The 27,244-nt window shown below is 38.4% G+C and overlaps 2 protein-coding genes across 2 annotated transcripts in view; both read left to right on the forward strand.

The window, feature by feature from the left end:
- The window catches only part of LOC106835803 (gamma-interferon-inducible protein 16-like), a 70,440-nt gene that overhangs the window by 31,997 nt on the left and 11,199 nt on the right, over positions 1-27,244 (forward strand). Inside the window, exons 9-13 of the mRNA XM_070498070.1 lie at positions 160-309; positions 8,403-8,570; positions 24,707-24,971; positions 26,144-26,265; positions 26,899-27,063. Of these exons, the coding sequence (XP_070354171.1) occupies positions 160-309; positions 8,403-8,570; positions 24,707-24,971; positions 26,144-26,265; positions 26,899-27,063 (870 nt within the window). The remainder of the gene's footprint in view (positions 1-159; positions 310-8,402; positions 8,571-24,706; positions 24,972-26,143; positions 26,266-26,898; positions 27,064-27,244) is intronic.
- On the forward strand, positions 11,540-13,803 carry LOC139041970 (interferon-activable protein 204-like). Its single transcript, XM_070497154.1, has 2 exons — positions 11,540-12,015; positions 13,488-13,803. The coding sequence occupies exons 1-2, from the start codon at positions 11,668-11,670 to the stop codon at positions 13,707-13,709; spliced, it is 570 nt and encodes a 189-aa protein (XP_070353255.1). The 5' UTR covers positions 11,540-11,667; the 3' UTR covers positions 13,710-13,803.

Genomic DNA, 27,244 nt, shown 5'->3' on the forward strand with positions numbered 1-27,244 from the left:
TGTTCTGGGAGACAGAGAAAGAGGTGTAGAGTCCAGAACAGTACAGGTGAATGCAGCAGTGTGTTCACTGTCTACTGCTCAAGTCTCTTTCACAATTCTCCCCTTGGCTCACTAATCTGTGAAAGTTTCTTCAATACACCATGCTCCTTTCTTCTTCAGGATTTTCACAAGCCATTTTTCCTCTACCTGGACATCTCCCAACTGACCAAACCTATCTACCCTTTGGATCTCAATATTGCTACCCTATCCTCAGAGAGTCCTCCTTTACACCCCTGCAGCCTATGTGAAATCATCATGAAGTTCTCTTTGGTAGGACCTTATTTCTTCCTTTATACATCACTTAACGACAACTGTACTTAATATGTTTGTCTTCCCCACCTTACTCTGCGTTCCAAAATGACAGCTACTTTGTCAGCTGTGTGGAACTCCTGTAACCCAGAGCCTAGTTCTGTACCTGCCTCACAGAAGACTCTCAATAAATACATTTACTCAATGGAAAAGTGAACACTGAGTACTAAGATATGAATCAGCTTAGCAAGTGAAAGACAAATGACGGTCATCTAATCCAGTCAAGGAAGTGATACCTATTGTGAATCTTAAAAGGTATAAAAACAAACAGAAGAAGTAGTGGAATAGGGAGGGGAGTTGAGAAGTTTGGGAAAATCTAGACAGAAGGAAGAATATACACCAAGAGTTGCAGATGAAAGGAAGCGGGCTGCACCTTATAATCAGAACTTTCTTATAATACTTACTAAGTTGTACTCTTCTCAAAATTGGAGTGGCTAGGCTTTTGCTATGTCCCTCATTCATTGCAGACAGTCTAATAAATGATTGAAACCACAACGAGTTTTATTCCAAAAATGAGGGGTTTATATTTCCTTGATAGACAATAAAGAAGATTAAACCATGATGGGCCACAAGTGGTGAAATCACAACATCAGCAGTAATTTGGTCATACTTTGTTATTTTTTTCTTATACAAAAATTTTTCTTAATACAAGATTATTTCAGAAAACAAAATGGGAAATGCAGACAACCAGCCAGTCAAACTAAAAATAATTAAATTTGAGTTCCCTGAAATTCCAAATTCCAGATTATACCACATTCTTCTCTCTATTCTTTCACATTTTCTCCTATGTAAGTATATACATAACTTTCTGAAAATGGTATCATATAATGATTAATATGTTGTAACCCATTTTTTATTTTGCGTATTATGACCCTTCTTTCAAGCCCATAGAGATAAAAATAATTATTTAATGAGTAAAAAATCTAGTATATCAATTGGATTGATATACTAAAGTTTATTTTAAAAAATAGTTCTGTATATTGACTTTCCAATATCCCCTATCACAAATGTATTTGCAATGAACATATTTGTACTTGTCTCTAATTGTCCTATCATATCTCTCTGAGTAGTTGTATAATTTCTTTCATGGGGGCCTGTATTTGTGTGGTTCCTTGTCAGGGTTCATATCACTGTTACCACTGTTATTCTCATGTATGAGTCTTTTTTTACTGATTAACTTCATTGAGGAAAGGACTTTCTGATATCAGGCTGAATTAGTCACTTTGATGAAAAGTAAGATCCAGGTAAAGTTCAATCACCCACAGATGATCACTGTGTAACATCTTGTGTCAGACTACTCCAGGGTCTGCTGGTTTGTGGATGAGGCTAGTATGGCTCCACCAAATGGTTCCTCTGAAGCCCATGGCCCACTCATGCCTCTAGCTCTTCTTTTCATTGATTAGGCAGCCTCCACTTCATTTAAAGTGTTCTGCTGCAATTCAAGGAAACCAGGACACTACAGAGAAAGAATATTAAAGATAAACCACTCTGATCTCTGGTTTTCTATTAGCATGCAAAGCATAACAGCAACACAAGAGCAATGGATGCTGAAAACATTGTCATGAAGTAAATTTAAGAAATTTTAGAATAAAATAATAATGAATTTCTAGTCTTTCTCTTACCAAATTAAAGGACCAGCAAGTGTAAACATAGAGAAAGTAAAGTTGACTAGCACTGATATGGAAAATAGAGCCTACCACAAAGTACAGGATATCAAGAGTTTTCAGTTATCACAGTGCAGACAGAGCCATTTTGAGGGTACAGCTCAAAATGCCTCTATCTAAGATACAATACTGCCACAACAGGTGAGAAAACACAGAGGTGGAGCCGCTAAAAATCCCCTAATCTAAATAGGTTCAGGCTAGAGACACTCTGGTGAATGCCATTTCCACTACCACAGCACTTCTCAATGTCAAGGCTCTAGGAGACAGCATTTTCCCTTGACTTTAATCACAGATCATGAGACATCTTAAGGGATCTCCTGTATTCCAGACCTACTCTTCCTTAGCTCCATCATGGACTAGTAATTTCCCCTTGGTAGTCAGGATCAATCATCCCATCCAACAATGTAACTCCCTTCTTTGCCTTTTTATTCAAAGGCACAGACAGCCGAAAGTGGCCAGGTGGCTGCCTTAACTTCCAGTTCAATGGAATCATTGTTGTGTCTCCTGGTGAAAGCATTCCTTCTTGTGGAATTAAGACCTCTAGGCCAGCAGAGCATCAGTTCATGGGGACGGAAAGCAAAAATTTTGCTAGCAGATCACTAACAGTAATAGTAAATGATACTCCCATTTCCACTCCTTGATTCCTGGACCTGTGATCCTGGCTTCTAAAGAACCTGTAAAGTAAGTTCGTTGATCAGAAGCAATGCTGTTTGGAATACATGATGGTGGTTAAGATTCTGTAAATCCATAGTTGGTAGTCTAGGCAGAAGCACTGCATGCAGAGAATGCAAATTCATATCCAGAATAAGTGGCTCTTATGGTAAGAACATAATGCTGCCCCTTCCATGATAAAAGTGGCCCAATGTAATCAACCTGCCATCAGGTAGCTGATTGATCACCTTGGGGAATGGTGCCAATACTGAAATCACTCAGTGTTGGTCTCTGCTTCTTGCAGTTTGGGCTCTCAGCAGTGGCCCTACCAAGTCACCTTTAGTGGAAGTCCATGTTGCTGAGCCTATGCATAACCTCCCTCCCTGCCACCATCACCACCTTGTTCCTGAGCCCATTGGGTAATGGCAGAGGTGACTGGGTAAAGAGGCTGGCTGATATCTGCAGAACAGGTCATCCTATCCACTTGATTATGTAAATCCTCCTATGCTAGGGTCATCCTTTGGTAAGCATTCACATGGGACACAAGCATTTTTCCCCCATTTAGAGAGATCTATCCACATACGTCTTCCCCAGATGTCTTTGTCACCAATTTTTCAATCATATTCCTTCCAAGTCCCTGGTAATCAACCAAACCATTGGTCACAGTCCATGAATCTCTATATAATAATGTTTGACTCACTTCTCCTTCCAAGAAAAGTAAGCAACCAGGTGAACTGCTCAAAGTTCTGCCTACAAGGAGGATTTCCCCTCACCACCATCCTTCAGGGATGTCCCAGAGAGGGCTTGTAGTGTTACAGTGATCCACTTCTAGGTGGTTCCTGAATATCATGCAGAACCATCTGTAAACCTGGTCTGAGTTTTCCCTTCTTCTGTCAACTGACCATAAGGAACTTCCCATGCGACCACAGGTGCAGACAGGGTGAGAGAAGGTAGCGTAGCAGGAGAGGAGACCATGGACATTTAGGCCATTTAATCAGGTAACTTACTTGTATATTCAGGGCTTATTGGAACTCGGGTCTAGTTATAAGTCTAGAAGCAAAGAAGGATGGTGGGGTGAGTCCTAAGGAGAATCAGTACTGTCTTGCAAGGCAACTTTTTTCCAGCAAAGCAGGACTAACTTCCTCAGATGGGGAGGAGTGGCTGTTTTTACTGATAAAGAAGACTCATCAGAATTTAGGGGCTTAGTATCTCCAGCTTCATCAGGATCTTCCCATATGTCCCCATTCCAATTCTCAGAATCTCATTCTTTACCAATCAATAGCCTCACTAGATATCCTGTAAGGTTGGGAATTCAATTTGCATTGCAATTCAGTCACTCACTGGATGAGATTCTACATTTGATTATCCGCAGTCTCAGCTCTGCAGCTACAGGAGGTAAGGGTCTATTTCAAGACAGACATAGAAGCTTTCAGGTCATTTATGCAGCACTTGAGCTGGGAATTTAAATTCTTGAGCTCATCATTTTCTTTCCCCACTTTTTCAGGTGAAATCAGGAGCAAGAAGCCAGTCTCACTATACTTGTTAGTTTGACAAAAATGTTCAAAGGTATCATATAAACGATCATCCAGAAATTTGTCTCAGAAGTATTTGATCATGAGTATTCAATGGTGATATTTTTCATATTTCTATTGCCACATCATGCCATGGAATATTCACACTCTTTACTATTGGAAATAGAATTATTAACGCCTTTAAATCAAACCAAATTGAAGAACCAATTTCAGAAACCTCATCTAAAAATAATTCAGAAATCTCATCCTTAGGTATCTGTTCCTCTAGAGTCATTTCGTAGAAAAAAAAAAAAAGGTCTTCTTTCCTTCAAACAATGGAAGACACAATCACACAAGCTTGTGACTACAGAAGAATGGAATTCCTCCCAGGAGCAGAGCCAGCCTCCACTAAATGCAGCAATCAATGCATTTCAGTTCAGTCACCATCAACAAACCCCATTTAGTAGTTCCTTCAACAAAGTACCATGTTTCTGTCCCTATTCCTTCAGCTCCCTAAAATCTAATTATAGGTGCGATCAAATCTTGAAAGAGCTTCTCATCTAATCTCTGACTAAATACAATTTCTTTGGCACATCTCTCATTAATTTACCAAGTACATAATTGGAAATACCACCAGATTCTGTCTTTTGCTATTTCCAAGATATGCATTCATTAAATTATTCCTGATCTCAAGAGAATTCTTGACTTTTATTGGTCCAAGTACAGAGAGATAGTGTGGGAAAATAGCCAGACTAGTAGAGAGGGCTACAAACAGGCTATATTTGTTCATCCCTTATATTCCAGTTTCCAGTCACACCTTTGACTTTTCCTCACTAACCATACTTCACCATTTATTGTCAACATTCCATGCTCCTTCCAATATCATGTGTTTTAACATATGCTACTTTCCTTTTGTTTGAAAAACAAGTCTCCTGTCTCTATTGCTCCAATCTTTTCTGATGCTAACCTAATCCTTTCTTTGGGCAAATTCTCCTCCTAGAATAGATAAAATCCTCCTATTGTTTCCTTTCACCAGTCCCTGTATTTTCCTTTACAGAATTTATCACTATAATAAATCTATGTTTTTCTTTCCTGCTAGAAATAAATTCAGATTATAGGCACCCTGCTCAAGGGGAACAGAAGACAGGTTGGAATAATGAGTTCATATCTGTGTGCATTAAATTCTGTCCTAGCCTCCCTTCTACTTGGCCTTGATATCACCAGTGCAGTTAGCTCCACCCAGGGCACAGAAGCCTATATCTGCAGTGAATGAGCAAGCAACTTGAAAGAAAGGCAAGAGGATCATTAGGTCACTATTCTCTAATCTAGTTTCTCACCCAAGCCCCAAGCCACAAGCCACAAGCCACACTCTGACCCAAAATGCAGCCTCTGCCACCACCCCATACATACCAGTTGAACACAGGCTTCCTATATACTGGGTTTCTCAATGTTTTAGTTTTTATTGTTGATTTTGTTGTTAGTTCCAAGAGTCCATGTTTCTGTAGGTAGTTTTAAAGATTGTATTTGTGGGATAGAGCAAGCATCTGATATCTTTTTGCCATCTTCTCACAAGTGACCATTGATGGAGCCCATGTCTAGTCATTACCAGTTCAGATGGCACTTCACTGATTTTTGTGAGTATCTTAGGACAACTCAACTTTTCTTATGCATACTGGCTTGGAAGGGTCTATGTGACCCTTGCTAAGATCCCACTGCCTAAATGGGTGACACAGCCGTTTCTTCATCCACAGTAACATTTCTGTTTTACCTGTACCTGTTGAGCACAGGAATCCTAAGAAGAATGATATGCTTCCATGGCCACATACATGTAAACACACCATATCATCATTTCTTCTTTGATGTCCATCCACCTTCATAAGAGCCCTGCAAAATGATTCTAGAATACTCTTTGTATGATCTACCAGACGAATAGGATATTCTTGCTCTTATTCTTCATGAGTTCTGCCAAACATTTTGTCTATGATATGGACGCTTTAAGCTTTTGGATTCAAAGCCAGAAGGAGACCATTAAAATCTTTTGTTTCTTCTGTCATGTCGCCCTTCAAACACAAAGCATAGAAGTGCATGAATAAACACAGAATGAACAATGGTAGTCTAGAAAGAATTACAGTGATGGGAAAAAAAATCAGTGGCCATTTAAAAATATTATCCAACCAAACATTAGCTTTTAGATATCTAAATTCTACTGTTGTGATGGAAGCATTATTTAATTGACTTTTAAAGGATGATAGTCAAGATGCTTCTGTCAGTGGGATTGCATTACTACATGTGGAAGACCTAAGTGGAGAAGCTTCTTTTATAAGCTGCTTCCCATAACTCCTCAGTCTGGGGCTTCCAACAACAGGTTCATCATAAAGCACAAAACATCTGTATGTAGGAGAAGACACACAAACTCAGACTGTGGAATAACATTGACAATAATGTACATTTATTGAGCATTTGCTGGGGGGAAGGACTCTAAAACTTGTGTTCTTCATGTAAATTATCTCATTTCCTCTTTATTACATGTCCCCATGAGCACGCTATTGTTACTGCCATTTCACAGATGAGAATAATGAAGCTCATAAAATTTGAAAGTCTTCCTCAAGACAACAAATCTAGTGAATGTTAGAGCCAGGGTTCAAATCCAGCTTTAGTAAACTCTAAGACGTGAGCGTTTAATGGGCATATAATGCTTCCAGCATCAGAGTACACTTGTTACAATGACTATGATTCATTTTGAGGAATTTAACAATACAGTGATCCTTTTTTGTTTGTCTGTTTGTTTTCATTAGCTCAGCTTTTGTAAGTCTTCTAACGAGGAATGAGGTGCTTAGTGTGGTAAAAAGATATTTTAATCACTCCCTAGGCAGGAACTTCAAGGCGCTCTCTTCTCTACCTCTCTATCAACAGGTGACAGTATACAAATTAGATTACTGAATGCTAGAAATGGTAAACTCAGTGGCAAATTAACATCAAAATATGAACGTTAAGAAAGAGTTTTTATTAGTGATATTGAAGGTAGTCAAGACATATGATTTTCCTTACACATGGTATAAAAATTAAGGTATTGATAATGCTTAGGTGTGTTAGGGCCCAGGGCAGGCCACTCCAAAATATCCCAATATCCAAATATCCAAAATATCCCACAATAGCATATTGACCATTTTGAATTAAAATTCCTTGAGAAGTAATAAGGGCATTCTGACCCTCCTGTCTCTGTTCCCCTTGAAAGCAGGAAATCAATCTCCCCTGTGAAACGGGCTCTGCCTGCATCCAGATCACCAGGGTGAGGGGATTCCAGGCTGAGAAGCCTGTGTAAACAAACCTTGCAAATGTACTACCTCAAGCCTAAACTCTGCTCAAATTCCTCACTAATTACATACCCCCAACGTAAGTTTCTTTGTCCTGTCAATTCTTCACAAATTTCTTAGGTTTTTTGTGTAAAAGAACATACATACACTGCCTGCTTTGTTCACTCTCCAAACATTGTTTCTCTATGATCTCCAATACATACATATTCAGCTGGGCTTTTCTCCTATTGATCTGGTTTTGTTTTAATTTTATTATTAGTCCAACGATAAGAACTCAAGAAGGGAAGAAAGGGAATTTTCCCTCTCCCCGACAGGTGAAATTTTGAATTGTTCTGAATGTGACTGACATTGCTGAAGGATTTTGGCTCTCTGATGTACACTACAAGGAGAGCAGAATCCTGCCTCTGGAACTGTGGCTTTAGGAGAATACGTCTGACAAGGAGATGATCAGAGCACCCCAAAAAGTGAAGAGCTGTATTTCCTGAAGGCTGAAGAGCAGAGGATAGAACCTAATTTGAGTATTTGGCTGATGTGAAAGGCTTAGTTAATAAACGTCTGGAAGTATAGAAGTTTATGTTCTAACACTTATTTCTTTACTAAAGAATAGCCCCAGGAGCTGTGTTTGACCCTTTGGCTCAGGCTGGATTTCAGCTCAGGTAGAATCAGGATGCCATCAGAGAACAATGAAATTTCAAGCATCCAAGCTTTTAACACCTTAGTAAAGTGTTTAATACTGGTTGAGTTGCGAGCAGTAGAGTTGATGAGGGTATCTCAACATATGCTATTATTCCCGGGAAAATCAGTAGAATAAAGATGCTGTTTTTAAAAGTAAGAATGAAATGAAAATATATTGTTTCACCTGATTTTCAAACAATTAACCAGAAAAAAAGAATAAACATCAATCTTTTCTTCAGAAAAGGAATGATACAACTACCAAAACAGATGACACCATGAGAATGCAGTTATCCCACGAACACAGTCAGCTTTCAGAACCTTTGGGGACCAGCACGTACCCAACTGAGTGCTGTCCCCAGACTCCTCAGATGCCTCCACCAATCGCATCGAGCATTTCCTTAACAAAAGTACGAGGTTCCTATTTCCAATGTTTCCCTCCCTATGATGTAATAACAGGGATCAACAGAACCTTGAAAGAGCTATTCACTAATTCCCAACTACATGCAATTCGATATTTATTTAAATAACTCATTTATTTATCAAGTGTATATTTTGAGATGCTACCTAAATGCAAATTCCAACTCTTCTTATGCCATCGTCTGCATTAGGATATTCTATGACCTAGTGGGCAGCTAATCATCCCTATTCTGTACTGCATATAATTAGTCATTTGCTTGTTTAATTTGATTTTTGTGTTTCCCTCAATAGGTAGTGAAAGACACAGCTTGCAGTGGAATAGGTGGAGAAATACAGAGCCAACCAAAACACTATCACCAATTCTTTCTCTTTCGTTTTTTATTGTGTAAATAATAACATTTTAGAAAATTCAGGAAATGTAGGTGCACAGACAAAAATAATTAAATTTTAACTATTTGAAATCTATCCTCTATCAAATGAAATGCCACATTTCAGTAAAGTCTTTCTGATTTTACCGTTTTGTTATATGTATACAAAGAATATCGTTTTTTCCAGATTGGATCACATTACACATATTTTTCTATAACCCAGAGTTTTATTTTCACTTACTAGATTTGAAGTGTTATTTCACTCAACCAACACACATTTAAATTATCATTTTAATATACGAGAACAATTGCATGGGTGTTTAATACCCGTATAGATAAATAATCCTGCATTATTTGACTTTAGGTTATTTCCAGTATTCCCGATACCCACAATGAACATAATAAGAACATGAGTCCATTAGGTCTTCTTTCATGACCCTCAGAGTAAATACATAACTTCCTCCTTACGTCCTGTGCACTTCTTATGAGGATGCTGCTATCGCTCCTATTAAGAAATTTCTTGTTACTGACTAACATGCACTGGGAATGAGCTTCCTGATGTTAGGGTGACTTGACTACATTGATGAGGAGTCAATCAGAATTAAGCCTCATGACCCAATGAACTGTAATTTTCCAGGTGAGATCACAAGGAGCACTGCCAGTCTGTGGAGGCAGCCAGTCTGTCTCCATGCACTGGTCTCTAGGAATCCCATGGCCCACCGTTGCCCAAATAGTTCCTCTTACAGATGAGTAGTCCCCCCTCCAATTCAAAGTGCTCTCCTAAAATTCAGAAATCGTGCCGATCACTGAGTACACAGGAGGTTAGAGGAAAATCCCCTGGCCCCTGGCTTCTCCATTGGCATGCTTCTCCTAAGGGATCACATTCTTGTAAGGGGCTTCTCCTAAGCCTCTATCCAGAACACCTGCCATTATTCCAACAGGAGAAGGTGGAGGAGGAAAAATAATTTCCCCTCTACCCTCTGAGTTCTTGACTGAGACCCCTGTAATAAAAGACAGATTAACAAGGGGAAAACGAGCAGAAGTTTATTAACATGTATACCATGTATACATAGGAAATACCCTGGATAAATGAGTAACTCCCTGAGGTAGCCTAAGCCATCAGCTCAAACATCATCTCCAGCTAAAGTCAAAAAAAAGGAAAGGTGGGAGGAGGCCAGTTATGAAGAGGTTTCCAGTGAAAAGCAAGATAAACAAAGGTAATGTTTGTTGTGCCAATTTCACCCAGTTCCTCTTCCATTGATAAGATTCTCTTGCCATTTATTTAGAGCTATCCTTCTCCTCCTGGTACTCAGGGAGGGAGACATCCTTACAAATGGAGATTGCCTTTATGAGTAAATTTCACTTACAAAGGGACAAATTCAGTTCTGTTTTTAGAGCTTCTCTTGTGTCTGCTGCTTTTCAAAATAATCCTATGCTGAGGAAGCATATTTTGGTGTAGCTGATTCTGCTACTCTTCAAAAGCATCCATCCAGGACATCTCTAAATAAGGGAAGTTCCTGGGATCCTTGCAGTGACTTTCTTCCTAACCCCTTTCAACACAGTACTGCTTTCTTGGAAAAGGGCTTTGTGATTTGGGTCATTAAATTGCCACATCTACCAGGATTAGTTCTAGAGGAAATCAATTGTTCCTCACTGGAGCCATTCCCCACTCTCAGTGATATTATTTTCTTCCATATTTATATCTTACTTTGCTCACTAAAATGAGTTGATGGGATAAATTAATATTTTTTTCATCTTTACCTCTATTAGAAATCACTACACAATAGCATCACTATTGCCCACTGCCCCTACACTGTACATAGCTCTCCCTAGGAGAAATACTTTTTCTCTTGAGTTAATCCTTCTTAAAGAAAAATATACTTTTTTCAAAATTCATAAAACAGTGAAAAGAAGAAATAATATTGCTGTTTAAATCTTCTCCATTTTTTCCATTGGTTAAATAATACCATGTCAGCCATATTTGTCTAGTTTTTTTCCAAGTTCACCTGATTATGGTGTTGATACCGGCTCAACAAAAGGTTGACATAAGGGAAGCCATATTGTAGAAAAGAGACCATATTGTAACATTGAATGACCTCTGCCTAACTAACCCAGCTGGATAAGCACCTACCAGGAGATTTTATGACCCTGCAGATTTTATGACCCTTGCTTGTGCATATACCTCCCAGCTGCAATAAGACAATAACTTCCTTCTTTTGAATTCTTTGGGAATGTTATGACCTCTGAACAGAGAGTCTACGCTGATAGCCATCATAAATGAAAACTGAAAGATCTGGTGTGGCAACTCCCAGTCTGTAACACCAGAAGGTCAACATTCCTAACCTCCTCCCCTATAACCCCCTGGCCTATATAAGAGCTTCAAGATTCTGTGCCCTCCTGAAGATGGTTCTTTTGGACATTAGTTTGCCATCTTCCCTCTTGCTAGCAAACTGTAATAAAATGCCCTTTCTCTGCTACCATCTTGCCTCTTCATGATTGGCTTTTGTCTGGCAGCAAGTGGATTGTGCCCTTTGTACGGTAACAGTGTTGGTTGAGGGTCAACATCTAGCCTGAGAAGGTTCTCACTAGAGGGCAACTGTAATTCTTTTCTAAATTGTGCCTGGTTTTGGTGTGTACTTCAATGTAGAAACCAAGATTGAAGGCTGTACCTAAAGAAGCTTCCAGGGAAGAAGGTTTCCAGAGGGGCCCCAAAGAAGTGATGGTACTGAAAGCAACAGAGCCATTTGCATATGCTGTCAGCAAAGGGGAGAGAAAGATGTTTCATGCCACAGTAGCTACTGAGAGCCAATTCTTCCAAGTGAAGGTTTTTGATATCAGCCTAAAGGAGAAGTTCATTCCAAAGAAAGTCATTGCCATATCAGATTATGTTGGATGCAATGGGTACCTGGAGGTGTGCAATGCCTTATCTGTGTCTGATGTTAATGCTGACCAAAAGATGGAGGTCTCAAAAAGTCTGATTGCAAATGCAAATGCAACTCCTAAAATCAGTCATCTGTACTTGCAAGCTCCAGGAACATTTGTGAATGGGATGTATGAGGTGCATAAGGTAAGCCCACACCATTGTAATATTTCGCCTGCAACCTCATAATTTAAAAGGCTTAACTGACTATTTGGTGTTTGGTTAAAGTCCTAAACACAGGACCTCAAAGCCCCACTGCCCACTTCAGGATATGGGTGAGAAAATCTCTGAACATTCCTCTTCCCAAGGTAACAATATGCAAGTTCTTTGGCAAGAGATTCCCCAGAAGCCTTGGCATTTTATCAGCTATAATGACCCATTGACAGCCACCCAGGTAGAGGACAGTGCAGAGTTTATATCAATATATGTATGCTTATGATTTGGTTTCTTTGAGTTCTGCCTCATCTATTTCAGCTACAGCTTAAATCTGATTGTGAATAAAGAATTACCCTCTCAAGCTTGTATTCCAGTTGTGACAACCAGACTAAGAAATGAATAGAGTACTCTGCCCTAGAACATAACTCTTTCCAACAGATAGCTAAGATTCTGAGCATCTGAAGTCTAAAGTGCTCTTATCTCTTCATATTATTCATCAAAAACTTGTTGAGCAACTGATGACTTTGGCATTAACTAAGCGAAATATGGATGTTGAAAAGAATATAGAAATCATGTAGTTTAACACCAATGTATAAATACGGACAAAAAATGCAGGATTTTGGTGAATTCTTAGAGTAGATATTTCAGTCCAAAACATCATAGAAATACTAAGCTTTGCTGACCGAACTTTTTTTTTTTTTTTTGAGGAAGATTAGCTCTGAGCTAACATCCGTTGCCAATCCTCCTCATTTTTGCTGAGGAAGATTGGCCCTGAGCTAACATCCATGCCCATCTTCCTCTACTTTATATGTGTGACACCTGCCACAGTGTGGCTTGATAAGCAGTGTGTAGGTCCACACCTGGGATCCAAACCAGCAAATCACAGGCTGCTGAAGTGGAACATGTGAACTTAGCCACTGTGCCACAAGGCTGGCCCCCTAAATATTTATTTGAAGTATTGTTTCATACTCCATTATATGAGTCTTCTAGGGTAGCTCTTTACTTTTACCCCTGTTGTTTTCTGCACACTCTGTTTAAATGACTATGCACATATATGTTTTTCTAGAATTAAGGAGTAAAGTGAGATAGAAACAAGAACAACGGGACTGGCTGATCTAGATTCAAGATTTGGGCAGATTGGAAAAGAGTGAGTAAGTGTATATCCAAGTTCCTTAAGAAATGTCAGCTATTCTGAAATGGAAGTAGGAAATGAGGAAAGTAATCAATTCTTTCAGAAGAACCCAGTAGACAAAGACCTACAAGAAAGAAAGCTAGACAGAGGATTCAAAAGGGAGAATTCTCTGAATAAGATATGTTAAACTATTTGGTACCTGTAATTCTGGACCTACAGCTCATAAATTAACCTGTCACAGATAAAAATTTCACTAACACTCCATATTTCTCATAGATGTGGATATTACCGATTCAGTTCTCAGAGGATGAATGTTGTCTTTCTTTTGCAGAAAACGGTTAGGAATCAACTCATTTATTATGAAATAAAAGATAATACAGGGAAGATAGAAGTTAGGATGTATGGACGACTGACCCAAATCAACTGTGAAGAAGGCGATAAACTTAAACTAATCTGCTTTGAATTGGCATTAAGTAAGAAGAAGTGGCAGCTGAGATCTGTAATTCACAGTTTCATCAAGGTGGGAACTTCTGGGGGAACATCATCCTTCTAAACTAGAAGACTTTGAGAAAGCTAGACTGCTGCTATTGCAGAAAGAGTCAAACAGGTGGAAAAAGAACTAATCCTTCTACTTAAGTGTGTGTAAACATTCTTTCTTTCCATCAGTATTTCTTTTCTTAAAGAATACTTTTAATCATATTGAACAGAGGAACCAGATATGCACTCAAAAGATGTGATACTTATGATAAATATGTAGAATTGGTTCCATTTATCAAAGCAGGGAGATTATTTAGCAAATTTGGGCTTTATTAAGGCAGATTTGTTTTAAATCCTGCCTCTGTGATTTGCTAGTTGACTAATGAACTTAAACACTAGCAACCTCATCTAGCAACCTCACTAGCAAGGCTCATCATCTATAAAATGGAGGAAATATCTTCTATCTCAGAGGATACTTAATAGAGCTTATACCAGATTAAGTGATCAAGGATGCCCCTGAGCATCTCAGAACACAGTCACCTGCCTTTTGTGAGCTACACATTCTGGTCAACAACAAACAGAGGTGGTTGATTCTACATGACAAAGTTCATACTCCTTGTCAGACTCATGCACACATGCATGCGGAATTCTTGGAACACTAACAAAGGTTAATAATGAAATGCAAACAGATCAAATACAAAGGTTGACATTTCTAGACACACATGAATGCACATGCTCTTGGGTCTTTCCAGTTCTCAGGACCATCAATCAAACATTCCAAATCTTCCCTCACTACATTGCACCAGGATACCTTTTGCATCCTCCTCCCACCTTTCTTCCCTTCCTTCCCTGTCTTCCCAGGAAGAACATTCCCTTGAGCTCTTAGCATGAGCACCTGCTCCTTCCTCTCTCCTGTTGTTCCCCACACCTCCTGCCTGTCCACAAGTACTCATGCTGGGCAGGAGTGAATATCGCATTTCAGGGTCCCAACCAAGAGGAGGGGGTGGTGACTCAATAAACAGGACATCTTTAAAGAAGATAGGTGAGAGTGAGAGAAGAACCTTTTAGAAAGGAAGAGAGAAAAGGATACAGCCCATGGAAAGGAGACAGTGTGAGTGAAGGGAGAAATGCATGATGAGCTGCATCGCTACTGATCTATCTTTATCCCTTTCTTCTTCCAAGTCATCAAGGCCAGGAAAAGCAAGATACCACCACTTAATCCTGATTCATATATGAAAACCTCACTGGAGTTCCTCTAAAAATCTGGATTCCATTAATAACGATGTTTATGGAGATAAGATCTAAACACAGAAAATTAATACATATGGTTGAAATACAGCAATATATATACTTGCTATTAATTCTTGGAAATAGGATGTTATAGGTGCTTTTCACTTTCTTCTTAATATTTTTCTGTACCATCTCAACACCATATTTTACATCTGTAACTTTTCTAACTTAGAAAAAAAATTATAAACATCATGGTTATTTCTAAAGGAGTGTTTCCTCAAACGTCTAATTCATAGGTGAATTGATTAAAAGTAAATGGTCTGTGGCCTGCTCGTCAAGGTGGGGCTCACAGGCTCCAAGCAATATTTGAATTTATAATTTATATCTTTACAGGATAAGGCTCTGATCAAGAATGGACAGGTTGAACAGATTATGCTCTGCTCAAAGAAACCCAGTAAGTTGGCAGACAGGGGCTGAAATCTAGTCTGTGCTTCAATTGCCAAGCCCTGTCCTAGGAGGGGGTGCTTTAGCCCAGAACAGTGAACATCTTTTCAGAAGTGGTCTCCTGGAGGAGGCATAATTGGGTATTTTGTCTGCCAAATGAGGCAGCTTCTGGTGATTTGCATGAAGACACTACTATATATTGGAAGCAATTCTAGCTCTTTTTGTTGTGAAATAACCAGTTCCATTCCTTACTCAAGTACCAACAGCTCAGTAGCTCTCCAACCACATTTCCTGGTTCTCATATTTCACGTGTGTGGATTCCATCGGGAAGTTGCCTGGGGCAAAGACCTGCATTAGGCAAAGACTGAAGAATCAGTAATTCACTTTTGAGTACAATGGCAGAGAGTAGATATCTAAAACTGAAATTTATATATTTAATAATCACATATTTGATACCTGCCATTTTACATTTATTTTGTGTCACTTAATCTTCATACCAGCTCCAGAGAGTTGATATTGCTTTCATTTTTATTTTCCTTGAGAAAAACAAGTAACAGAGAAGTAAAATCAGTTTCCTAATGATACTTAGATTGTAAATCATAGTTCTTGATTTAGAATCCAGCCTACTGTTTTGGATTGAGATAAATGTGTTAGAAGGAGGGGAATGTGGATGAGGCCAAAGTTGTGAAGGATAGAATGGGAAATTTCCCACCATGAAGGTCCAAAACTATTTGTGCACAATTAATCTAAGGAAAACTAGCATTAAATTTCTGCCTTTATGGCTGGGGCCAAAGATCCAAGGAATAATGAGTTGTTTTCCCTTACACTGCCTCCTTTCTCAGTGTGTGTCTTTTATTATGGTAGGCTAGATGCCAAGAATAAAACTTAAAAGTTTTTTTTCCTTGTCCAATACCATTCTAATAACATTCATATGTATGTATATTTCAAGATAATTTTGGGAAACCCTATTTTGAAGGAACTTTAGATATTACAGGACCTAGAGATTAAGCGAAGTGCTCAAGATCACAACATCACCCAGGTAGTTAGGAAACAGATTTCTTACTGAGACGTCAGGTACAGCTAAAACTTCCTCCAAACAAAATTTGACTTATGGACAGTGAGGAAAAGAACTACTTCATACACAAATGACATTTGTATTCTGAGTTAATCTAAAACTTCATATTCTTATTAAGTAAACTTCCTGTAATTGGCTATTCTTTAATATGTACATGATGGTGATTAGGAGTTAGAGGAGTCATTTCAGGATCTGCCCAATCAATGTCTTTGCTACCTCTAATGTCTTGCAGATTCCCCTTTGAACTTGTCATTTCCGAGGACAATGTGTCTCTAAATGAGATAGGCAAGAAATGACCTTCTATCTACCCAAAAGAGTTTGCCTCTTTGATTTTGTTTTCACTTAAATAGCTTCATCTTCAATCTCTAATGCCTTGACCCCACTCTATCTTCTATTTTTACGCCTTGCCACATATTGGAGCTCCTCCTTGGGACCAGCATAAAGCAGGTAAGAAGCTGGAGTGTCCCCCAGATGTGAAATGTTTAGACCAAAGAGAAGGTCACGACAGCTTGTAGAAATGCTTACTTGCCATCATGGACACCTTAGAGATGTGATTTGTACGAAGTGGCTTTAAGGTGTGCAAGAGGCAGAGAGCTATCTCTGAGAGGATCTCTAGAGCATAGCAGTGTGACTATGATTAGAAGAGGCATACCCAACCCTATTGGCAATGTTCTTTCTCTAAAGTTGCATGATGAGACATGTATCAAGTTTTATACATTTTACGTGTCTTATAATTTTCATGGTTAATTTTAAAAGCCATTTTTAAACTTATGTCTACTGCTCCACAAAATAAATGACTATATTCTTACAATAAAAAAATTCAAGTAATTTAAAATCTTTGTTGAAAATGAGAGCAATCATACTTCAAGAACCAAAGAAAATCACCACCTTTGGCTTACTGTGCATCCTTCCAGACCTTTTATCATTAATTTATAGGTGATTATGTACATAAAGTAATGCAATTTTTATACAATAATTGTGATTAGTATGCTTGAGTTCCCTCATTGGTAAAAAATACAGCTAATAATAGTCCTTATGTAATAGGGCTGTCATGGACATTGTAGGGAAGGAAGAAACATTCCTCTACCATTCTAGGTTCTTCTGACTGGCCTAAGAATTAAGTTGACATGAAATAGAACAATGGGAGAAAAATCAAACAAGTTTAATAACATGCATATGTAGGGGAGGAAGACATTTCCTCTACCCTCTCTGTGTTCTTCTGGCCAGAGAACAAATTAAATTCACATGAGACAGAGTAACAGGAGAAAATTAAACAAAGTTTATAATATGTATACATGGGAGAGCCTCAGGCAAGCTGAGCAACTCACTAAAATGGCTGAAGCCGCCACCTTAAATATCATCTTCAGCTAAAGACAAAGGAGGATGTTAGGGATGTTAGGGGGGAGTCAGTTACAGGAGGTTACCAGAGAAGCACAGTAAATAGGAATAAGATTATTATGCAGATTTAAGTCCTTGCCTTCTGCATTGATAAGACTTTCTAGAGATAAGGTCATATCCCTTCTTCCTGGTACAGAGATGGAGACACCTTTGCAGATGGAGATTTCCCTTACAATGTAAATGTTTCTTAACAAAGGGTAAGTAAACTCTGCTTTTCAGAGTGCCTTTCCTGTCTGCAGTTTATTAAAAGTAACCAGCCCCAAATAATCTTCATGCCAAAGAGACCTATCTCGGGATGGCCAATTCTAATCCCCCACATATACATATGAGAAACCCTGGAAAACTGAGCAACTCACCAAAAAGACCAAAACTACCACCTTAAGTACCATCTTCAGCTATAGACAAAGGAAGACGTCAAGGGTATTGGTTTGGGACTTCAATAGGGAGGAAGACAATTCACATGGAGACAGAAAAACAAATATTTGGTGAACAAATGTTTGCCATGCCTTACAGAGACAAAGGAGAGGACTTTGATCAAATGGGCCTTGCTAAATTCCTGTCTACCACACCTAGTTTATATTATACTCTAGCTATCTATGGTGACTGCTCCTTCCTGGAATAAGCCTTTTATCTTAAATTCTTTTAGGCAGTTAAGGAGAAGGTCGAAGTTTCTTCCTGAGATTTTTGTTCTTAAAAATAATCAAGCCAGCGGCTGGCCCAGTTGTGTAGTGGTTAAGTGTGCACATTCCACTTTGGCTGCTTGGGGTTCACCAGTTCAGATCCTGGGTGCAGACATGGCACCACTTGGCAAGCCATGCTGTGGTAAGCATTCCACATATAAAGTAGAGGAAGATGGGCATAGATGTTGGCTCAGGGCCAGTCTTCCTCAGCAAAAAAAGAAGAGGATTGGCAGCAGATGTTAGCTCAGGGCTAATCTTCCTCAAAAAAAAAATTTTTTTAAATAATCAAGCCAAAGAGACACATTTGTGAGTGGCAAATTCTACTCCCTTGTTACATTAAGTGAGGCCATCTATATAAAGCACTAAGCAATTAGATAATGTAATCAACAATAAAGAAAGCAATTGTCCTTATTGTTCATAACTTGCATTTCTTATTTAACAATATGTCATATAAAGCTTTCTGATCAGAATATATAAATCTAATTCATATTGATGCGGGGTTGGTGAGCCAAGGAGTCGAAAGAAAGATTTCTTGGACTCTCAAGATCTGGCAGTAGTGCTCTTTTATTTAGAGAATAGTGTGGAATAGCATGGGGACAGGACCCATGGGCAGGCAGAGCTGGTGCTGGCATGTTGCTGCTGGTATCATTCAAGAGATATACATCTAATGTCCTACCTGTACGTCTGCTAGATACAAAGTTCTAATTTTGGAACTGCTTTCATCTATTGACATTTATAGCAACAGCAGCAAAAATTTAAGTATAAGTTTGCTAGAATGTTTCATTTTGATTAAGACGTTGTCAGGGTGGGGGAAAATCCCTTTCTATTATTCTTGTGTTCTTATGGCTGGACTAATGATAAAATTGACACAGACCAGATTAACAGGAGAAAAAAACACTTTAATGCATGCATGCTGGAGATCATAGAGAAATGATGATTGGAGAGAACAAAGCAGATGATATATACATCTTTTACACAAAGAAACAAGAAATTCGTGAGGAATGACAAGACAAAGAAACATAAATTTGAGATATGTAATTAGTGAGAGATTTAAGCAGAGTTTAGGGTTGAGGTTGTAAATGAGCCAGGTTTATTTAGGTAAGAAGCCCTGACTAACCCAGCTCTGGTGATAAGGATGCAGAGAGAGCACCTTGCACGTGAGAGATTCATTTCCTGCCTTCAGGGAGAACAGAGACCAGAGAGTCAGAATGCCCTTTATCCTTCTCAAGGAATTTTAATCCAAAATAATCAATATGCTGTTGTGGAATACTTGGGAGTGGCTTGTCCTGGGCCCCAACAAAATTTACAGGAAGGAAACTGGTGATTTTCTCTGACTAAGGAATCGAAAGCTAAGAACATAGGTGGGAGGAGTCTCAACATTGTTTCATAACTTCTGCTTCTCCAGGATAACACAGTATGAGATGGCTAGCACTAGTCAAGGTTTCAAGTGACTCTACCAGTGCCATTTGTTTCTTGTTGCCTTTCAAAATATTTTTTTCTTTCTGCCCTTCAGGAGATTATAACATCCTGCATTTCAGTCTCTGAGAGTTTATTGAATTATCTTCCTACTCAAACATAGCAAGTGATTTCTGCATCTCTGAAGAAGACCTCCAGATCTGGACTACTGTGGAAGAAATTTCCAGTGAGGTGAGACCTGTGAAGATTTCCTTAGGGAGACATGGGTACCTGGTTGTTAACCAAAAGATGACAAAGGAAGCTTATGTTATGAAGAATTTGTGGGAAAAGGGGTGATTTAAAGTATATTCAGAAAAGACAAAACAGCAGTAGCTTGATTCTAGTCCTTCACAAACTAGGTGAATAATAGGTATTTTTGTTCCAGCACAATTGAGTGTTATGCATTTTGACTATGAAGGTATTAAAATTTGTTCCCCGGGTATCTACTGGCACGAGTTTTGTTTAGAGACAGGCTTTGGGGTTTTTCCCCAGGAAGGTGCGCAGAAGACTTGGTGGCTGTGGTCAGGGCCTGGGTAAAATCAAGTTAGAGGACTGGCAAAAATATCATAAAATAATATTAAGTAAAACATACATCTGGATATAAAATTGTATTGTATGGTGTTATCTGAATTTTATACACACAGACCCTACACACAGAGTAGAAAAAATTTCAGTTCCATAAACACAGTTAAACTAAAACATGGCTTCTTTACCTCTCTGTAAGACAGTTGAATTTTTATTTTATATTCCTTTTTGCCAGCTGTCAGAGTTGTCAGAAAACTTAAGTTTCTTTTACGATTACTTTCTGCCTTCCTGAAAATTACTGATTTTTTTTCTGGTGGCAAGGTATAGGAAAGAGACAGGAAAAGTCAATTACAAATAGATTTCTATTACCTACTTTCAGAATTGTTTAAAGACTTTCTGTATGGCCTGGTACAATCGTATTTTAGGTGTGCTTGACTAGAATGTGAAATTTTTAATGCTCAGAATTTTATGTATGTTACATAAACTTTGTTCATTGAGCTTATTGTGTTGGTTAAATTTTCTGCATCTTACTGATTTGTTTTACCTTATTCATTTAGTAATTGAGAGATACACTGAAATCTCCTGCTATAAACTTGTGTGGTTTTTCCTTGTAGATCTCTCAAATTTATATAAACATAAGGAGAATATAGAAGTGTCATAAATTGAAATAAAGATAGCAGAAACAAGACAAAACACATTTATTATCAACATAGACATAAAAAACCTAACCAGATAAGCAACAACTTTAGCCAAATTGGATTTAAGAAATTCATTAATATCTTTATGTATATAACACCATATATATAATATATACTTTATATATATGTGTTTATGTTTAGATGCATACATATATAAAATATATGTGTGAATGAATGTGTACGAAAAGAAATATACTACATAATGCTATAAATATAATTTTGTATTTAACGTGTTATGTTATAAAATATAATACATAAGATATATAGCATTATGAAAGAATACAAAGTAATAAAAATAATACAAATTTACTATTAGTGTGTAAATACACAATCAAAACAGTTTTATCTCCCTTGGAGTAGAAGCTATTATGATTGCGTCATGCTCTGATACTTTTTGTCTTCAGGTCTATTTAAAGCTGCACTAATATAAATAAACTAGTGTTTTTCTTCTGCTTACTTTTTGCAAGATAAAATATTTTCCTTTTGTATTTCAACATTTAACTGATCTTTTGTTAACAATATATTGACAGATTTCTTAAATCCAATTTAGCTAAGGTTGTTGCTTAACTGCTTAGGTTTTTTATGTATATGCTGATAAGTAATGTGTTTTGTCTTGTTTCTGCTATCTTCACTTCAATTTATGACACTTCTATATTCTCCTTTCTCATACATCTTTTTTTACTTATACTCTATCATACCCTTAGGACAAATACACTAGTGAGTTGTGTAGGGGAGGAGGACATGTCCTCTCCCCAAATGGGGGTTCGTCTGGCCGGAGAACGAATTAAATTCACATGAGACAGAATAGCAAGAGAAAATTAAACAAAGCTTTATGAGGAACCATGGCCTGGGGCCTTTCTTCCCGAAGGAAGAAAGGGCACCGAAGAAGTGGGGTGCACATAGTGGTTATATACCCCCAAACAGGGTGTTTCACATGTGATTGAAATGTCCCTCCCACAATAGTCACAAGATTGCCCCGTCAGCACAGGGCTTGATGGACACAGCAGGTAGTGGTCTGCTGTCTCGGTGGGCGTAGCAGGAGGCAAGTCGATTGTCTGGAGCTGGGCGGTCACAGGTGAGCTCAGCAATCAGTTCCTAGCCTAAGGAAAGATGCTTAATCCTTAAGAAATGCCAGCGTTGGGAGGGGGAGGGAAGTTAGTTACAGGAGGTTACCAGACAAGCACAATAAAATACAGATTTTAAGTTCTTGCCTTTGGTATTGATTAAGAGTTTTTAGAGAGAAGGTCATCGCCTCTCTTCTTCCTGGTACAGAGAGGGAGGCAACTTTACAGATAGAGATTTACCTTACAAATGTAAACGTGTCCTAAGAAAGGGCAAGTTCCATTCCTCAGAGCCTCCTTGCCTGTCCCAGTTTATCAAAAGCAATCAACCTCAAATAGTCCTGATACCAAAGAGACATATCTTGGGGTGGCCAATTCCAGGTCCCCACAGTTGACATGTTCTTTTTCCTCCCTCCTTCCGTCAACCACGTTGATGTACTTCCTGGGTCTCTTTTCTTCCATCAGGGCTTTGTTCATTTTTAAAACATGGGCACACCTAATCAAGTTAGGTTCTTTCTTGACCTTGTGGTGTTTTCTTGTTGAATATTACTTCCAATAGATGTTTCCGTGTGGGTCTTTGTCTTGCAAAACTGCTGAGGCCTTGAATATCAGAGAATAGTGTTTGAGGCCCTCATATTTAAATAGCTCTTTGGCCAGATTAAAAATTCTACGTCCAAAATTGTTTTTCCCCTCAAGTGCCTTTTGAAAAGGTTGAAAGTACCTTTTCTGATACCCTTGGGCTAGACATGTTTGAAATTCAGAATCAGGGGGCTTTAGAAAGGCTTTTACTACATCTACTTAAAATACTATGTGACTAGAAGCCCAGTAAGATCTGGATACAACTCTAAAATCAAATGCACTAATATTTCAGAAAGAAAGCATGAATGTTCGTATTTAAGTGGAATAAATAAAGATTATGCATAGCTTCTTGTCACCTCACATCTTGTCTTATTTTGCACATAAATTGTGTTGTCACACTCACAAAAAAATCACAAAAGTTTTATTTAAAAAAGTCTTCAGTTTTGAAATAGATATGGAATTTTTGACCAGTACTATATAAAAATTATTTCATTGTCCTGCTAAGGAAGTTTTGCTGTTGAGAATTCGTTTCAATTTGATCCTTGGATCTTTATATGTAATCTGATCTTTATTTTTAGAAGCATTCAGGGTTTTCACTTTGTTTTTAATCTTCTTCTGTCTCACTATAATGTGTCCTTGTGTGGATTCATCCTTCACTCTAAAGGCCTGACCAACCTTAGGACACTCACGTTCTCTCAAGAAGAACAATTCACAGGAATTTGAACATCTCAATTATACAAAATGTAATCAAACACATGATCCCTACACTAAAAGAATTCATGAATTTAAACAGAAAATTGGGACCCATAATATGCACTGAGTGTCATGAAGGAAGTGCAGAAGGTGCTAAGAGGCCCAGAGGAGTGAAACTTTGTCCAAAATAGGGTCTCAGCTTTCAGAAGACACAGCCTCAGTTGAGCATTGGAGGCTGTAAGGAAGTAGTCAGAGGAAAAAAGGTGGGAAAGGCTTTCTAGGCAGCAAGAAGAGAATTATCAAAGATATGAAACATAAAAGGCAAAGTATGTTATATATTTTGGAGGATAAAATATAAGAAATACAAAAGTAACAGAAGTAAAAAGGATGCAGATTATTCAAGACCTTCCAAGCCAGGCTAAGGAGCAAGACATTTTTCAAAAAGAAAACAGGGAATTATTAAAGGATTTTAAGTGAGATGGAATTGTGGCTTTATAGAGAGATATCTGGCTCTATGAAAAGAAATGATTAAAACAATTGAGTGGCAAGACAGAAATCAAGCAACTATAGTAATAATTCCAGTCAACAAATGCTATGATCCTGGAGTAGGGAGCAGGCAGAAGTCCAAAAAGGGACAGCGATATAGGCACAGAGGACACAGAGAACATGGTCCAAGCCCCAGGGAGGATGGATTCAAATGAGAAGAGCCAAGTGCACTAGGGTAGGTACCCAGTACTGAACTGTAGTGCTGTAGAAGAAGGATATTCACACAAGGTGAGAGGCTGCAGCCCATTTCCCATTATACGCATAAGTCACATCAGTCACAGTGGATATAGGAAGAGTCACAAACCAACAGGCACACACTCAGGGACAGACTGTAGCCCCGAAAAGATATGGGGAGAGGAACCAGGGACTTTGACACTATACAGTCAATAATGTACACACTGCAACAATTGCCTATTTCCAGACCTTCTGCTACCACACCACCCCCAACCCAACTCAACTGTCATCATTAAAAGGGAAGAATTTCTTAGAAGTTCCAAACTTGGTAGTTCTCAATCCATTTTCCACGAGGACATCTGGTAATTAGGTCCCTCTTGGTCACACACACCTGTGGACAACACTTTCATATGGACCACGCCCTCACATAGACATTCGCAGTCTTTTAAATTGTCTGTATAAATGTGTAACACTATATGTTGTTTTTCTCTTGTAGGTCATCCATAACTTGAGAGATGCAAAGTGAATTCAAGAAAATCATTCTGCTGAAAGGATTAGAGCCCATCAATGAATATCAGTTTAGCATGGTTAAGTTTTTATTGGCTTCTGATTTAAAACTGACTAGAAAAGCTCAAAACGAATATAATAGAATTCAGATTGCTGATTTGATGACAGAAAATTTTCCAAGGGCTACCTGTGTTGATAAACTAATAGAATTGTACAAAGACATAGCAGAACTTAAGCAGCTTGCTAAAACTCTTAAAAATGAAAAGTTAAAAGGTAATGACTTAGAACTCCTCGCTCTCACTCTCTCTGAACCATCCTCAACCTTGATTAGAAAACCCTAACTTGTCATAGTTGACACATCCCGTTCCCAATTTAGGACTCAGTAGCCATGGCAATGATAGTACTGCAGAGGCCAAGTGGACAACTTAGGGCGTCCCCTTTCCTATAAACAGGTCTGATGTATTTTAGAGGGCATATTTTGGGAGTGCGGGTAAGGAAAAAGAAGCAGAAGGAGTCAATGAGGAGGCTTAGTCTTTGAGTACATTAGAAAGGTTAGAAAATGACAAAAGAGAATTTCAAAAAGAGTAAGTTTTAAAAGTGTTTGTATCAGGGGTCAGCCCGGTGGTACAGTGGTTAAGTCCACACGTTCCGCTTTGGCGACCTGGGGTTTGAAGGTTCAGATCCCGGATGTGGACCTATGCACCACTAGTCAAACCATGCTGTGGCAGGTATCCACATAGAAAGTAGAGGAAGATGGGCATGGATGTTAGCTCAGGGCCAGTCTTCCTCAGCAAAAAGAGAAGGATTGGCAGCTGATGTTAGCTCAGGGCTAATCTTCCTCAAAAAAAAAAAAAAGACAAGTATTTGTATCAATTAATGTAGAAGATCTATTACAATATTTACTCCACCATCATTATATTCTCTGGTAAGAAATATGAGGCAGTACTTAAATAAAAACCTTTCTCTCAGAGATGTGAAGAGCTTGTCCTTTAAAAAATCACTGGATTATAAAAACATATTTTAAAAAGTCCAAGTTCAGTATCACCACTTCATCATGTCACTAATTAGAGCATATTTTCTTTGTCTGGTTTCAGTAATTCAAACAGAACTTTTACAGAAGATGACAGACCACCAGCAGCATAAAAACTTTAGATTATTAAAGGGAAAGTATAGGCTATGTGGTTAGAAAAGAGTTTGACTGAGGTACATAGGAAACCAGAGCACAGGAAACATGTGCTCAGTGCACATGGGGTGAGAAAGGAAACCATTGAGGAAGCATGAGACAGTGCTTGTGCCTGTGTTACCTCTACTGGCTAATGCAGTAGAGGCAGACAAGGGCATGCGTAGACCCACACACAGGAGCTGGGAGGAAAAAGTATTGAAAAGGCTTCCACGGTCTTAGACCAGCTCCTTTGGATTTATCATTTTCTTTTTCACTGCATCAGTTATAAGCAGATGGAAAGCAAGAGGAACAACTCCAGTGAAAAAAAGCAAGCAGGATAAATCTACATGCACCATGAATAAAGCTTTGGGACCTGAATTGATCACCTATATGCCTGTGATGAAGGTAGGATAGCTAAGGTCCTGCTGAAGAAGATTCTTCTATGGATCTTCCATTTATTACCTTCTTATAAACACTTCATTCATTACTTATTTATCAACATGCAAAGAGAAGAATCAGAGAAAAAGGGGTTCCAGGGCCAGAGTGAAAGTGAGGTTCAGAGTCGGCAAATTAATACTTATGGATCACGCATTAAGTTTCAGAACTACTGTGCACTTTAATTTACATAATATAATTCTCTATGATGGAAATATGAAATCATTACCCCTGTCTTAGATATGAACTAAAATGGCAATCAGATTAGGGAAACAGCTTGCCCAAGGCTACTCAAAGAGGCTAAATTCAAACTTACATTTTCTAAATCCAAGTTCACTTCTCCTGCCATCACCACAACAGTGAGTAAAAGAGTGACATGCATAAAATTTTGTCTACTGTTTGTATGAAGCAATCATATATTTGCACTGCTTGCCTTCTGGCCATCTCTCCAGAAGATGGACTGTATGAAGCTCCCTGGAGTTCTCAAAGGCATAAGTTTTAGTATATTAGAACCTAGTAATAAAAAGTTGGTGTGTTCAGTGGTAAAGATATGTTTCAACTAATATTGAAAATTATTAATCAGGAAAAAACAACTACTTTCAGAAAAAGAAAAACAAAAGCATAAAAACTGAAGAATCTAAGATGCAGCTAACCCAGGAACAGAGTCAGCTTCCAGAACCTTCAGGAACCAGCACACTGTCAACTGAGAGCCATCCCCAGACTCCTCGGGTGTCTCCACCAACCCCACCCAGCACTTCCTCAACCAAGGTACCATCTTCTGTTCCCAAATTTGTGCCTCCCTACAACATATTACAGAGATCATCATGACCTTGAAAGAACTTCTCAGTAATCCCCTACTATATATAATTTCTTCATATAGTAAAATCACTCTTTAATTTATCAATGTGGATATTGAGATCTCAGTGTATTGTAAGTCCTTTGCTTCAGC

This window comes from Equus asinus, chromosome 25 (genome assembly GCF_041296235.1).
Source record: "Equus asinus isolate D_3611 breed Donkey chromosome 25, EquAss-T2T_v2, whole genome shotgun sequence".
Classification (NCBI taxonomy): domain Eukaryota; kingdom Metazoa; phylum Chordata; class Mammalia; order Perissodactyla; family Equidae; genus Equus; species Equus asinus.

Excerpts from the sequence above, each read along its gene's own strand:
- LOC139041970 (XM_070497154.1), top strand. The coding sequence starts at position 11,668 with ATGGTACTGAAAGCAACAGAGCCATTTGCATATGCTGTCAGCAAAGGG. Across the intron at positions 12,016-13,487 it reads GGATGTATGAGGTGCATAAG|AAAACGGTTAGGAATCAACT; the intron begins GTAAGCCCACAC and ends TTTCTTTTGCAG.